The sequence below is a fragment of the Centruroides sculpturatus genome, unplaced genomic scaffold (genome assembly GCF_000671375.1).
Source record: "Centruroides sculpturatus isolate CEXI.00-Female unplaced genomic scaffold, Cexi_2.0 scaffold31, whole genome shotgun sequence".
Lineage (NCBI taxonomy): Eukaryota > Metazoa > Arthropoda > Arachnida > Scorpiones > Buthidae > Centruroides > Centruroides sculpturatus.
The window spans coordinates 942,049-958,899 of NW_019384496.1; the positions used below are offsets into that span (position 1 = coordinate 942,049).

Consider the following 16,851-nt stretch of genomic DNA (forward strand, 5'->3'; position numbering starts at 1 on the left):
TTTTTTTATTAGTTAGAAGGGATTTTAATATTTAAGTAAGATTGTAATGAAATATAATTTAAAATTTTATTTTATTTTGTGAAACTTAAATTTTGTAATGTTTGACTAAAAATTCATTTTTTTAGATTACTAAAACATACAAAGTTGGAATTATGTATTGCAAAGCAAATCAGTCGACAGAAGAAGAAATGTATAATAATGGTAAAATGAATAATCAAAACATTTATTTATGAATATATTATATATAAACTAACTTTATAATAATTATCATGATTAATTAGAACATTCAGGACCAGCATTTGAAGAATTTTTGGATATGTTAGGAAAACGTGTTCGATTGAAAGGTTTTGACAAATATAGAGCAGGTCTTGATAATAAAAGTGAGTATTTAAATTAGTTTTTTCAATGATGTTGCATTTTAAGAAAATTATTAAAAGTAATATAAGGAATTCAATAAACTTTAAGAGAGAGATTCTAAAATTTTTACAAAATTTTTTTACTAATTACTTTTATTGTTATTGAGTATATCTCTGGATTTTTTCAATGGAATCCTGAATTTTTAATTTATATATAATACAAACAGAAGTTGGGTACATTTTATCTATTATCTCATCAAAATACAATAAAAATGTTTAATGTAATTATATATGAGATTAAAGTAATTTGTAAGACTAGACATTATTCATTTATGTTGCTCTTACAGTTAGATATAATAATGCATGATTCTAACATGTTGAAGAAAGTGTCTTTGCCCTGAAGAAGCACAGAATTTCCTATTACAACATTTCCCAAACTTTTTCAGCTAGGGACAAGTAGTTTTCAGTGTTGGTGGGTAGACAGCATTTTGCATTAGCTGTCTTTGCTTGTTTTTGTGTCAAGAGAGCTTATAACATTGAAAATGCTAAATTCTTGCAATGCATACAGTAGTTCTAATCATTCCAATAAGCCAGAAAACAAAATATTTTATTTAATTAATTTTTGCTTGATAGAATACATATGTATAAAGTGTGGCTTACTGAAATGAAAAGAAAAAAGTTACTGTAAGTTATGTGAACCGCCGGGGAGGTCAGAAACCGTCGACTCTCCCTTTTCGGCGTCAGGTCGTTAAACCTGCTCACTTGTCAAGATGGCTAAATTTCGGATGCGGTCCCGAAGGGTCGGGATTTTTGTTGTCAGGTTGAGTGGAGGAGGTGAGAGGGGTCGTTGACGAGGCGTAGGCGATATACGAGTAAAAGGACACCATTTAACAATGAGAACAACAATTTATTGGACTAACAAGAACGTAATTAATGATTACAAAACCTAACATCGGGGGGAGTGAATTTATTTCGCCTAACTCCTAACTCGCGGAGAGAGAGAGTTTACATTCATCGTTTCATACCTCTAGTCGATTCCAACGTAGGCACAGAGTTCGACACATAAAGTTAAAGTTCCCAACGACTTAATCCTTTTGGACGGTAGATGTGAGACTCCCCCGAGGAGGGGGAAAGAAGTCGCTTTTATAGCTTCGGGCTGGGAAAATCAATCATGTGATCACCTATTGTGAGAGATAGGGTTGGTCCTGCAGGACCAACCCTATCTCTCACAATAGGTGATCACATGATTGATTTAGAGAGATAGGGAGTTAGAGAGATAGGGAGTTAGAGTTAGAGAGATAGGGTTGGTCCTGCAGGACCAACCCTATCTCTCACAATAGAGGTCAAAGTTGTTCCCGGGATCCAAAACAAAATGACAAATTCGGACTTTAACTATAAACTTTTTGTTTTGCAGCAGGGGAATGTCATTGTTCGAGGGTTGAATGTTTATACTAAAGCGGAATGTTATAAGTTTCCATCGACATTTGATTCTTTTTTTCGACAATGTTATTTTAACGCGGAGGCGACAAATTTATTTTAAATACGTCAAAAATTTAGGGGGAAAATGAACAATTTTGGGCTTATTCTGAGGTCGGATCTCACAGTTATATCATAAGATTTTTTTCTTTACATTTTGGAGAGAAAAACATTTTGAAGTTGAAAATATTACAAATAAGAATAAATTAGAAAATAATTAGATTTCAACAAAATTTGTACTTTAAGTGAATGCTAAAGAGTAAACATCAATACTGGTAACATCAAAATGACGTCATTTTCATGTTACCAGTATTGATAAGTCTCTGTTATCTCTACTATAGTATTTGAGATATTAGTTTCAATGGTATTAACTATATATTGAACACTTTTTGTATAATACATTTTATATTAATATATATACATATTTAACATTATAACATTAGTTACACTAATGATAACCACCTATTATTAAAAAATGTATACATTTTAAAGTTAATAGAAATTTCTTAGATTGTTTTCATTTACAATTACTTAAAAACTGTAAATTATTTGAATGTAGTTCATATAAGAATTTGGTTACTGAACAAATATCAATACTACTTATTCATCATCCATAGAATTATAGCTGTTACATTATATATATATTTTTCATTTCTGTTGATATTTTACTATATATTTTTTTTTAATTGAAAATATTAACCAATATAATTTCATTATTTTTTATTAATATCTAGTTAATTAAACATGATTATTAAAATAATTTGAAGAAATTTCTAAATATTTGCATTAAAATTTGCTCAAATTATATGCACAGTACATCAGAAAGATCACAAAAGTTACAAAAAAAATTAGTGGAAAATTATTTTATATATAAAATATATGAAATTTAGAGTTATATCAAAATGTATTGAAATTTAATTCTAAATTCTGAATGTTTATAATTTCAAACATATTTTTGTAAGGTACAACAGAGTACTCTCTAAACTTACAAATATATTTAAATAAATAAAATATAAATTGCATGCATGTCAAACATTCAGTGGTGTTTTATAGTGTAAATTTTTTAACGTGGTTATGCTTTATATTTTCAATGTAATTTGATTATAATTTTAGGAAAAAAATGCAGCAAATATTTGACCTCTGTTAAATATTTGTTCTAAATTTTCAGTTAATTTTAGATTAAACATGCAAATATTTTATAAAGAAAATTAAAATTATTCTTTTAGGGCTGATTACAAAATTTTCTTTTAATGTTGTAAGATGATGGCTTTTTGTTTTATATATTAGTTTTATATGGTAAAATTATATTAGAGTAACTTAATTAAATTATTTTGATGTTTTATTTAACATAATTTTAAAATATATATATTTTAACAGCTGATACAACTGGTTTATATTCTATATACTCTGTATATCAGGACTGTGAAGTTATGTTTCATGTATCAACAATGTTGCCCTATACTCCAAATAATAAACAACAGGTAATAATTATAAATAATATATAATTTTATACTAAAACTTTAATTTTATTAAACAGAAATTCAGAACTAAAATTGTTTATACCTTTCTATTGGTAAATACTATTAATTAGTGTTTAAATAAACAAGTCCACAATTGGAAATTTTGGCTTTATTGACTATACATTTAAATGTATAACTTGACTTGTAACTTAATTAATTGTAATTCTTATTATAAATTAAAAGTAATTTATCAAATGATGTTTGCCTGCTGTCTTTTCTTTTTGCAAGTTGTCTTTAACAGCTAGCATAAAATTGAAGTAAGAAATTCCAGAAACTGCTGTACTGTAATGATCAAAATGATAAATGTTTAATGATCAAAGCACTGGTTAAGATTGATAATGATAACTGGTAACAATTGTGTTATCAGTAGCATGAAAAAATAGTTTAAAAATGCATATTTTAACTTGTTTTTTGGGACATAATAATTCTGGTAACATTAAATGACTTATAACAATATCCATGATTACACTAAGTTAATTCTATTGTATGTGCAAAATTTAGATCAGAAATTTACTGCTAAATAACATAGATAAAATTGAACAATTAATTATTAGTCTTTTTTTTTATTATTATTTTAAAATAAATTATTAAATTTGTAAGATATGTCATAAAATTAATGAGTGTTTTTTAAATTCATTTTCAGTTATTAAGAAAGCGGCACATTGGAAATGACATTGTTACTATTGTATTTCAAGAACCTGATTCATTACCTTTTACTCCAAAAAATATACGTTCTCAATTTCAGCATGTATTTATCGTTGTAAGAGCAATCAATCCCTGTACTGACAGATCATCTTACAGGTAAAATATATCACATATATGTATTTAGTTATTAAAAATTTTATTAATTTTCTTTAAATATATAAAAATGTAATAAACTACTTTTAATCTTTAAAATATGTGATAAGTTTACTTATACATTTTATTATATTATGAATACAGATATTAAACATGAATGATATGCATATTATTTTAAGTAAACTTTGTTTTGATAAACTAATAAAGTTTATAAAGATTATCTTGACTATCATGAGCAAAAACATAAATACTTTCTGGATTTAAAATTTAAATCATTATATACAGAGATTATCAAACTGTATGAAGATTCTGTTAGTATTTAATGTATTTTAAGTTTGCATAATTTTTGTATAATGTATTTTCTCGTGTTAATATAATAATTTAAAAATTCCATGTTCAAACATTCAAACATAAAACAACATTTTGAAATTTATATTTGTCAAAACTGACAAATTGAAAGTCAAACTCACTTTTGATTTAAGTATTATAATGTAAATTTAATTTTAACTGACAGACAATTTTTATTAACTTTACATTAAACAATTATTCCTAAACAACTTTTTTAACATTAAATGAATATGTTTTAAAAGTTTTAAATATATTTTTAAAACTTTTCTAAAATATAAATGTTAATTGTATAATGAAAATATCTAAAGATATTACAGAATGTTTAAAATTTGTTTATTGAAAGTTTTTGTATATTTATGCATTTTGGATTGTCCAAGAAAAAAAGTGATGTATTTGTAAAATTAATTTACACAAATTAATAAAAAATAATTTACTGTAAATTATTTTTTACTTTCAAATTGTGTTATTCATACACATTTGAAAATAAAAAGGGGCATAGTGAAGAGTAGCCAGCCCCATCTTGTTGCCACCATATATCCATTATGTCATTTTTTTCACATGGAATAGAGTAAACAGTATCTCTAATTAAGTTGAAGTATGTTTTACTGTTTACTGTAATACTTTGAAAAAGAATAGGCTTATGAGACCAGTTTTTTGGTCATATTCAATGACTTTGTTTGGATTGTTGGTAGCCCAATATATGTAATTGTGCCCATTAATGCTTCCAGACAAGTGAAATTTGGTTTAATCAATCTACATGGCATGTTATTCAAATCCGAATTCTTTTGAAACTTTCAATTCATTCTTTTGTAAACTGCATGTACCTATCAGGATCATCCTCATGGAGGGCATAAATTAGCCTCAGGTGGTATGGATAACACTTCATTTCATGTAAGATGCTTCAGAAATATCCACTTTAGCAGACAGGTGTCTGGCTGACTTTGACTTTTCAGAGAACTCTCCAGTTCATTAGCAAGTTGTTGGTTTTATTGCACAGAAGCAGGCCTATCTGAACAGGGAACATATAACATGCATCCTGTTGTTATTGAAGTGTTTGTTTGTGGAATATTGTCACATATTTTGGGATGGATCCCCAAATTCATCTTGGAGAATCTGTGACACTCAAACATTCTTGATTTCTGAATACAGTTGGACACAATAAATTCTCTTTTGTAAAGATACTCTTTCTGTTATTGTGATCAAGAAGTACTTTGGGTGTGGAAATATCAGAAATAGAAGGCTTGTCACTACTTATGTCAAGTTTTTTTTCTCAACACTACAATGCTTCAAACATTCAACAACTTCAACAACTACTTCTAATGCATCTTGAAGTAAGAAATTGTTTTATTAAAAAAAAACTTAAAACTAAAACAAAGATTGAGCAGAGGTTTTTTAAACTGGAGGTCTGGTGACTATAATTATTTATTATATAGCTACTTATTTTCAACCTCTTGTAAGAGCTTAAAATCATTATAAAAATCAAATACATCCTTGTTGGTTTATGGAGAATTCAAATAGTGCAAGCATTAACCTGTAATTTGACAATTAATTCACTTGTATTGACAAGTTAAATTATGATTTAGATTTAGGAATTAAATCTAGAATTAATATTTAGTGAATACTGAATTTAACTGAACTCACAATTTGAATATTTCTTTAGATTTAACTTGAAGTGATGAATACATCTATAAATGTTGCAGGTTTTATACCATCAACACTGTCTTTTAAGTAGTATAAACTAAAAATCCAGTGGAATTAAGTTTTGTACATTTTTAAACTTCCAGGATCACTTTAATATCAATTTTTATTGTTTAAGTGATACACACATATTAATAATGCATTATATATTCATCATTGCATGTATTCATTTCTTGGGTCATTTGAGTTCAAATGTTATTAAAAGATGATTTTTCTCATTTTCAGAGAAATATCAGTTTAAAATAAACATGATGTGTAAAATTATATGTAAAAAGTTGTTATAAATTTTAATATAAGGGTTAAAATTAAGTTAATTTTCTGAACTATATATTTCTTTATTAAAAATATGATTAAACTTTTTTAAAATTATTTCTTTAGTATTGCTGTAAGTCGTTCAAAAGAGGTTCCGGTGTTTGGTCCTCCAATTTCTGAAACAGCAACATTTCCAAAATCAAAAGCTTTTGCTGATTTTTTACTTAACAAATGTAAGGAAAAGATTTTATAATATAAAGTTTATTGTATATACAGTAAACCCTTAATGTAATAGATACCAATTTAATGGAAAAAATTTCTGTCCTATAGGAAAAATTTAAAATTTTTATTTATGAATAGTATATTCCAAAAGGTTGGAACATGAGTCAATGAGCATAAATTACGCAATGTACAGTACATTATATATTGAGTAATTTATGATTAATATAAATATAATATACATTATATTTTTTAATTCGTACTTACACATTGCAATAAATATTAACATATCTTTTAAATTTTAAATTTATTAATAATATATGTTTTTAAAACATTTGATTTAACAGACTTTTGGCACCCTCTTATCTCCAATTAGTCCATTAAATTAAGAGTTTACTGTATTTAGAAAAATAACGATAAATAGTAATATATAGAACCAAATTTAAAATAAAATATATAACTGAACAGTTTAAGATATAATAGTTCTTACATAATCTTTATTTTAAAACTAGTTTTTAAAGATTTAAGGGTTTTGGAACAAATGCAATGAACCTTAAATGAAAACTTTTTTCTAGCCATTTTTCTTATCCCTTCATAAAATTATTGTGTATTATACAGTATTGTAGATTATTGAATGTTACATCTTGATGTATCAACTTTGTTTTATCATATAAATTGAAATTTGGGTAATCATTGACCCAATTTAAACAATAATTGATTTATTTCACAATAATAAAAAGCTTAAAAAGAGCAAAACTTGATACTTTTTTTAGAAATTAATCAATTATTATAAAATATTTTTATTAAAACTAAGGTCATGATTCAATTTCATTTTTATTTTTTGTATTTTCAGCAAATTTAAACAATAAATTGTGAGAAATCTTAATTGCACAAAGTTATTATGCAATATTAGATAATAGTTGAAGATTCTGTAATTTATTTGCATTCAAATATGTAGAATGTAAAATAAAAATTTTACAAATTTTTTGTAAATATTTTATTAAATATAAAATTTATTATATAAGTTAAAATGGCTAATGTGTAACAAAAAATCAATTTTGATATTATATTATGAAACTAGAAAAATATTTCACTACTAAATATTGTACAGTAGAGCGTCGTTTATCTGAAAGCTGGTTATCTGAAACGTCCGTTATCTGAAAGCATTCCATTCGGCAAATTTAAATTTTCGCTAGTGCTGTGGCGCTGCAATCTTCGGCTATTTCTCGGGCTACTCAAATATTTTACATTTTTGATACTAAATTAACATCTGAAGTATAATTTTTTATTGTTTTTATATTTTTCAATAAATTTATTTTGTTTGTATAAAATAAAAAAATAATTTTTAACGATAGAATAGTCTTCGTTAGGCTTAACATTGACGAAAATTCAACACGAAGCGACATGCAACGGAGAGAAATTTCAACATGGGATAAATTAATATATTTTTTTGTACATGATTCGTTATCCGAACCACCCCAGTCCCCAATTGATTCGGATAAATGACGCTTTACTGTATATATTTTTTTATTTATAATTTTTGAATTTAATTTTGAGAAGTTAATTATCATTCAATTTAATTATTAAATAAGATGATTATTAACTTTTTAATTTTATAAATTTGAAAAAATACTTACTGTAGAGCGTCATTTATCTGAAAGTTGGTCAATTGAAATGTCGGTTAACCAAAAGCATTCTAGTCAGCAAATTTAAATTTCTGCTAATGCTGTGGCGCTGCAACCTTTGGCTATGTCATAAGATACTCCAATATTTTTTTTGTTGGTGTGTGTGTTTTAGCTGGCAGCACTGGCATTTTTGTGTGGTGATTTTCTGAAGACTGTGTATCATGCTGAATTGAACATTTTTGATACTAGGTTAACTTCTAAAGTATAATTTTTTTGGTTTTTATATTTTTCAATATATTTATTTTGTTTGTACAAAATAAAGAAATAATTTTTAATGATTATTACCACGATAATTATTATAAAGCCACGATTATATTATTATAGCCACGATTATATTATTATAGCCACGATTATTATTATAAAAATTTTCATTAGGCTTAACATTGACGAAAATTCAACACAAAGTGACATGTGATGGAGAAAAATTTCAACATGAGATAGGTTAATATATTTTTTTGTACGTAATCGGTTATCCGAAAAATAAGTTATCCGAACAACCCCAGTCTCCAATTGATTCGGATAAACAACGCTCTACTGTATTAAGTATTGTCTAATTTACTTACAGTAGATTTAGATCTAAATTTTTGTCTACAGTAAATCAGACTTTTGAGAATCTGATAATTTGATTATTTGGTTTTTTAATTATCTGGCATACACTCTAGTGCAGTGTTTCTCAAAGTGGGCGATAACGCCCCCTTGTGGGTGCTGGGGGCTTTCAGGGGGCAGTAGAAGGCTTAGTGATTAAATATTAGTTTTATTTCTTCTCATTGAAACATTCTTTGATCTCAGAAATAGGATGTGTGTCACACCCTATCTATCCTATCCATATAATAATGCATGTTCAAACATTATACTGTATTTGCAATAACTGTTTTTAATATATGCAATAGATGGTAATGTAAAAAGGTAAGTTAAAAATATGGGGGCACTAGATTTTTTTAATCTCAACGTGGGTGGTGGTTGAAATAAGTTTGAGAACCTGTGCTCTAATGTGATCACTTATGAAAATCTTAGTCGTGTGACAAATTCTGTTTTACAATTTTTTATTTGCAGACTTACATGTCAGTGTGTTATATTTTTTACCATCTACCTGCATGCCTCCAAAAGAAAAGAATTGGTATAAGGGCTGCAGGTAATGTCATTCATTGACTTTAGGCCTATACACTTAGTAATTTGGCATCTGCTCTATAGAAGGAATGGCTAGATTAGTGAGAGTCTACTGTATTTAAATTTTTAAAAAAATGAATTATGTCAGTATATAGCCATTTATATTGTTTTTCAATGGCTGTTTTTTAATATTTGTGCAATAGTTACTTAATAAATTGAAATTGCAAAGTTTATGAATTCTGAATTCTTTCAATTAATTGTATATTATATAAAATATATTGTTTTTAGTTAAGTATTTTTATTTTGAATAAAACAGTGTCCATGAATTAAATGACTATTTCTTTTAGTGATCAATGCTGAAAATGCTGCACATCGTTCAGAAAAGTTTGCAACTATGGCTCAGAGAACTCGACAAGAATATTTAAAAGATTTAGCAGAAAACTATTCAACAAACACCACTATTGATTCTGGTCCAAAATTCTGTAAGTAATTATTAAGATTACAAAAATAATTATTTTGAATAAGATTAGGAAAATCTTTCACACATAAAAAATTAAAGTTTAAAGCTTGCTTAAAATTAATGCTGATTTGTTAATAATTGACATAAAATAATAACAACAATACACTATGGCTATAATCATTATGGCTATTGGCACTGTAATTTTTTAAATTTCATATTGTGATTAATGTCTTAAGAATAGGAATACTGATTTGATGAATAAACTTCCTTAGCAAGACATGTTTCTTGTTATTGAAGTTTCAGATTTAATGATTGGAATATATATGTACATGTAAATATTATTTAATGTTTAATAGTTATATTTAAATACACACAATATGTATAAAATTTAGTACAAATATTATTATGGATGTTTTATTAATGATATTAATTTAAATAGTTTTCTATCAAATGTAAATTTTAAGAGTTTTTGCATAGAAAATAAAATAATTCAAGGAATTTTGAAAACTTTTTTAATGAATAAAATTTGTCTTACTTAAGATTACTTGCTTTTTATTTAAAGATTATGTATTATAACAATTTTCTATTTAATTTCAAATATTTATTAAATTTATAATAATTTTTTTATTACTTTTTTTAAAGCTATTTTATCTTTTACTGGAAAGAAGAAGGAAAGAATTAGACCTAGATTTATTCCTGATGCATATGTTCAAGGTGCTATTTCATGGCAAATTCAGGTTTGGTTTTTTGATTTGACATAATCTTGATTTATCCTGTGATTTAATATAAAAAAATATATTTATAATTATAATTTATTTATTTCATTATATATGTATAATGTATGACATTTGTTTTTATACTTTTATCTGTTTTATAGATAATATTATAAACCAGTATTTCTTACAAATTTTAGTTTGTAGAATTAAAAGATTATTGAAAAGAAGAAAAATAGACTACAATATGTTCATTTACAAATTGACTGTTTATTTTTTTTATCATACTTGAAATATTTGTCATAATAATATTTTTATCAATTTTTACATTGTACATGATTGTTAGTAACTGTCTGATTGCATTACTATATAATTGTATTAGGCTGTGTTTATTATAATCTTACTAAACACAGTCTAACCCAAGTCTTATGCTAATCTAATAGGTAGAAACTGAGTTTTTATGAAAAATATTGGTTTCTATGTTAAAAAGAAAGAATAAAAATTTTATAACGTATCTTTTGTAATTTTTTCTTATATGATACTGTTAAAAAGTTTGGTATTTAAAATTTTTACTTAGATATGTTTTAGAAATGTTTAAAAATTTAACCTTATTTTATCTATTATTATTTGTTTTAGATAGAGGATCATGGTCAGTCAGCTGTAATAGAATGTTTTCTTGGAATTTCCTGTGATACTATAATATTAATTGAAGAAAGCAATAGGGAAATAATTTTTGCTTGCCCATGTAGTTCAATTATTGGCTGGTCTTTATTAGGAAACAGGTACATGTTTATTTTAAAAAAAATTTAATTATACTTTTTATAGCATGCCAAACTTTTCATTTCTTATTTTTAAAAATACCTTTAAATATAATTTAAAATAAAATATTTTTAATTTACATTATTTTATGAATCTTATATTCATATTATGTTCAGTGTTGTTTATTGGTTTTGTATTCTAATAAACAATTGTGGTAACAAAATGTTTTCTTTCAAAAATAGTTGAGAAAAATCATTATAAAATAAGAGGAAACCAGTTTTATGTAAAAACATTCAGTTTTTTGAGCTATTTGTCACTGAATGTTTGAGAAGAATTTGTTTATTAAAGTCAGTGGTTTCCAATTTTTTCCAATCTATGTAGCCCTTCTATAAAAATGGAAATTTCTGTACACCCATAATGTATGTAAGTTGACAGTTGTTGTTCCCAAACAATTATAAGAAATTATTATAATTAAAAAAAAATTAAATTATCATATGAAAAAAAATTGTTTTGTAATTAACTACTACAATGATAACAATGACAAATATTCACATTACTGTAGCTTATTCATAGGGATTTTTATTATGTTAACATTATAAATAACCCATTTTACAATAACTCAATTGTTTACATTATAAATATATTTCAAAATCAGAAATACTATAAAAGTTGTAGAAAGTTAGTTTTTTCTAGAAAAGTTTGAATTTCCTACATATATAGATTTTTTTAAATTGAAAAATTGCTGATTAAAAATTGTTGGCAGCCATAACAGATTTTTTTAATGTACTTTTAGGGATAAGCATTTCTTAGATAAGAAAATGCTGATCTAAATATTTCGATTTCAAATACTATCATACCATTGATATAAAACTTTGATGTTTGAATGAATGAACTTTTTTTTTATTTCAGTGTTGTTGTTTATTTTCTTTACAATTAATGGATTACCACTTATTTCAGACTAAAATAACTGGTAATCAGGTGGGGATAATGATGATTATGATGAGATGAGATAAACAGTCTCTTCTAGCTTGAGTAGTTCTTCTTACATAATGCTTGCCATGTGTGTTTTGATATTTGATGTTGTTGTGTAAGAGGATAACATAATTTTTACCTAAACTAACATTACAAAAACTAAAAGTCAGCAGAAATTGGTAAAAATGTATTTATTTAAAGGTAACCAGTATTTACTTGTATTGTTTTTTCATTGCAGGTGCCAGATTATTTTCTATACATCATTATAACTATATCAAAAAAGTTTATTATAAAAACAAACTAAAAACAAACTAAAATACATTTAAAAAATTGGAGTCAGGACTGATAGCACTATAAAGAATTATTTGTGTTTTAAAAATTAAAGCAATATGGCCAGTGTCATCAACATTTCTTAAAATAGCACTGAATTCAGCAGCAGTTTAGAATGACTTAAAATGTTTCTAAATACAAAGCATTTAAGATATGGTAGAGGTGCAGAATTTTTTGAGGTCTCCAAATTTTTCTTCAACATACACAGATTTTCCTGAAAATTATTGCACTACTAGTGCACAAAATAAAACAATAATTTTATGAACAAATTAATCATTATTACTACTTGGTTTGAAAATTCAAATTAAATCATAAAAATAATTAAATAGGCTTACTGTATAATTCATTGCCAACACTAAAGATAAATTAACTAATAAAAATTTTTAAATTAAAAGATAAAGAAAAGATTAAGCATGCATCGTTGTCATATGATAGCATATATTATTATAAACTTTATCTGATATGTTGATTAATGTAAATAAAATTACCGTTATCACTGATACTACAAATGACTATTTTTAGCACAGAGTAATAATGGACAAGTCCATTATTACTCTGTGTTAAAAATAGTCATTTGTCCAAAAATACAAAATTTCTATTTGATGATGACAGTTTTTTTTTTTTCTGAAAAATTATTTAAGAAATGCTTCAAATTTTTGCAAAAAAACATTTACAGCATTTTTGACTGATTATTATTATTTTCTTTGAAAAAATAGGCATATTTTTATAATGTTTTAAAATATATTTTGACATTAATATTTTTTAATTTATAATAATTCAACAAAAATTATGAAAAATAAAGGATAATAGTGTTTATAAAATGATTAGATAAAATACTACCACTCAAAACTGGTTATACTTGAATTAAAAACTAAAAATCTATAGTCAGCAATTTTTTACCTCAGTTTTTTTTACTAATATAAGTCTTTTACTTTTGTTTTTGTTTAATGATGCCTGTTCAACATGGATGAAGATGGATGTTTGCATGTATTAAAAAATTGCTGGATTATAGATTTTTAGAGTTTTTAATGACTAGATAGTTTCCCATCATGCTTTATGGGGAACTGTGTAGTTAATGGTTTGGCCTTTTGTCCCAGTCAGGTCAGAGTCTCCTTGTTAATGTTACCCCATGTATTATTAACATAGGGAAAATAATGAAATGTATTTATCTTTCCCTAGGTAATATATTACATTTCCATTGAATGCTACTCACTTATCAGACTGACTTGACTGGACAACATGGCTGACCAAGACAGATGCTTTTGCCATTTGCATCCCAGATATGGAATCATTCCAAAAATTCTGTAATCTTGAAAAAGGTTTCTTTGCTGTCTTTTCTGAGTAATAGAGATCATGATATTCTTTTGGTTTCGTAAATGAGATAAATTCTAAGTACAGATTTTCAATGCTGAATGATATGAAGTAGTGCCATCTGGTCAGCAATCTGACTTTGCATATTATAATAATAAAATTAATAACATCAATAAATAATATAAGAATATTACTATTAATAATAATAATAATAATACCCTAACAATAAAAAATAATTATAAATAAGAAACATTACAAAATCATTTGCAAACACATTGTAATGTGTTTGCAAATGAAGTCACAAACAGACAAAAATATTAATAATGATAAAACTCATATTTAGCTGTTTTTTTGAGACAATTCAGAAAAGTTTTTAAATGCAGTTTATTTGCAAATTTTCTGAGTGGGAAATTAGTCAGTATTTCGTTTTAATTTGAGCTAACACAAAATTTCACATCAAATGGTGTCAAAAAAAGAGTTTTGAAATAAAAAGGGATTTCGTTTTTCAGTGTTTTTTAAAGCTTTGTTTTGTTTCAATTTTTTGTAAAATTTGAAACTGGTTTGATAAGGAAGATCAACTTGTTCTTACTGAAAGCACACAACTGTGTAAATAGGCAGTGATGTAAGAAGTCACTGAACTGATCAGAAACAAAAGTATACACCATTTCAATTTCTTTTTTAAAACCTTAATGTCCCTGCATTTTGGTGAATATTCCCAATTAATGTCTCTTGGTTTAACCAAGACACTGGTTTATTTTATTGTAATGTTTTTGCTGCTATTACCATAATATTAATTTCTACCACAAATTTCCCAGAACTGCTGTTAATTTCCTTCAAACCTTGTTTTGTGTAGTTCACATTTTCTACACCTATATGGCTACTTGTAATAAATTTACAAAACTGTTTGAAGGCATTTTTATATATAATGATACAGTACTTGAAAGAAGTTAAAAAGAAATTATTGTGATTGCAGTGGATGACCTAATGCATGAAATCAACTTAGGTTTAGCTTTTAATTTCAACTTAAAATAACCCCTCTGAAATATTGAATTAAATTTATTCTGACCTCTTGCGATATTTTTAAGCAAGGTGAGCTAGATGGAAGAAGCATACACCATATGTATGAGGAATGATCAAAAAAGTTTTTGTTGGAAGGAATGTATGGCCACGATAAACCACGTTTTTTTTTAAAACTCTTCTGTCCTATGGGCACTAAGATCTCTTAGCAAACCAATTAATGGGTTTGGCCATGTCCACAATGGGTGGCCAGGTGGTGAGGGACAGGACCCAACATATCTAGATGGACCACCACCTGAAAAATTCCTGGGGCTTTTTGACACATCCAGATTTGATTCCAGGTCCCCTAGAGTGGTAGGTTTCCTGCCACCTTGTCCACTTGGCCATCCACCCATCTGATGAACCAGGTTAAAGATGCTTGCCTGATAGAAGTTGGTTGGCTGCTGCATAAAATAGTCTGATACAGCCTTCTTTGTGTCTTTATTTGACTGGAACTGTTGTTCTCTTGGAATTTTTCAGAGAATCAAATGCATGAAAATGCATGATAAAAGTTCAGGACTGTAAGGCTGGTGCTCCAGAGTCTCTCATTTAAGAGCATGCAATTTCTGCTTGGTGATATTGGCAACATTAGGGTGTGCATTATCATGACCTTCACAGAATTTATATACTATTCCACAATGGTGGTTTTTGGTCAGGTCGTCATCCCCCATACATCTTCACTTCCATACATCTTCACTTCCATACATCTTCACCATTCTGTGATGAATGTCCACTGGTTTGTCTTTCTACAGCCAAGAGCAGGACAATAGCAAATTGGTCTGATTTGGATGCATTTGGTAGCAATGTTGCCATCTGCACATATTCCACACTCAGTTGAGTGAAATAAATATTTTACTTAATTGCATGGCTAGATTACTGGTTTTATATTATCTCACTCTGAGCATGGCACACGTCATACATACAACTACAGTGTTATTCAGTACAGACTTCTCTAAAACCTGGAACTTTTCTATTAAAAAGACATTAGTTATAAATGGAACATTCTAAGTCAAAACACCATTTGAAGCTATAGAATATTATAATTTGGAACTTTTGTCTAGTAATCTAAGACAGGCTGCTAATGGAGGCCAAAAATGTTCGTGTTGTAATAAAAATTTGCTGGAAAAAGTGAGGAAGGTGGTCTCTTGTTAGTTAGCAGTGCCATTGAACAGAAACTTTCTGATTATCCCTTATTTTAAAGCAGATAATGAAAGAATAACTTTTTTGTGTTAAAATAATGGATTAAAGAAAAAACAGCTTTAAGTAAAACATATATTATTTGAATGTTTTCAATATTTAAAAAAAGTTATGGAAATACAGTGAAAATGGAACTGGAGCACATGTACATGGGTTTTTAAATTTGAAAATGTGTTTATTATATTTACATAGTTTAGTATAGTTCTGTAGTTAGACATATCTTAAAATTTAAAATATTCTTGCATGCATACTGTAGTTCCATTTTTATTGCATTCCTGAAGACAACTTTTCACTTCAACTTCAAATAATTTATCATTATTTAAAAAAAATTTTTTCAATTCCTCATTTTAATACAAAGAAAAAAAACTAATTTTTTTGTTGTCTTCTTACCTAATTAGATAATCAAGCTAAAAAAAAGAACTAAATCACTATATTTTATGCAGTTGATATCAGTAATAAACAAAATAAAGCTTTTGCAGTGACTCAGATATAAAATAAAATGTGTTATTTTATTATAGTAGAATTTTTGTAGTTATTACAATAATCAATATTTATATAATGATATAAATTTCAAATAAATTAAAATTAATTTTT

The 16,851-nt window shown here is 26.3% G+C and overlaps 1 protein-coding gene across 1 annotated transcript in view; it reads left to right on the top strand.

Annotated features, from left to right (window-relative positions):
- LOC111621948 (signal-induced proliferation-associated 1-like protein 2) overlaps nt 1-16,851 on the top strand; it is a 77,121-nt gene that overhangs the window by 18,264 nt on the left and 42,006 nt on the right. Inside the window, exons 5-12 of the mRNA XM_023364208.1 lie at nt 126-201; nt 282-380; nt 3,210-3,313; nt 3,996-4,153; nt 6,575-6,681; nt 9,807-9,941; nt 10,562-10,656; nt 11,269-11,414. Coding sequence (XP_023219976.1) covers nt 126-201; nt 282-380; nt 3,210-3,313; nt 3,996-4,153; nt 6,575-6,681; nt 9,807-9,941; nt 10,562-10,656; nt 11,269-11,414 — 920 coding nt within the window. The remainder of the gene's footprint in view (nt 1-125; nt 202-281; nt 381-3,209; nt 3,314-3,995; nt 4,154-6,574; nt 6,682-9,806; nt 9,942-10,561; nt 10,657-11,268; nt 11,415-16,851) is intronic.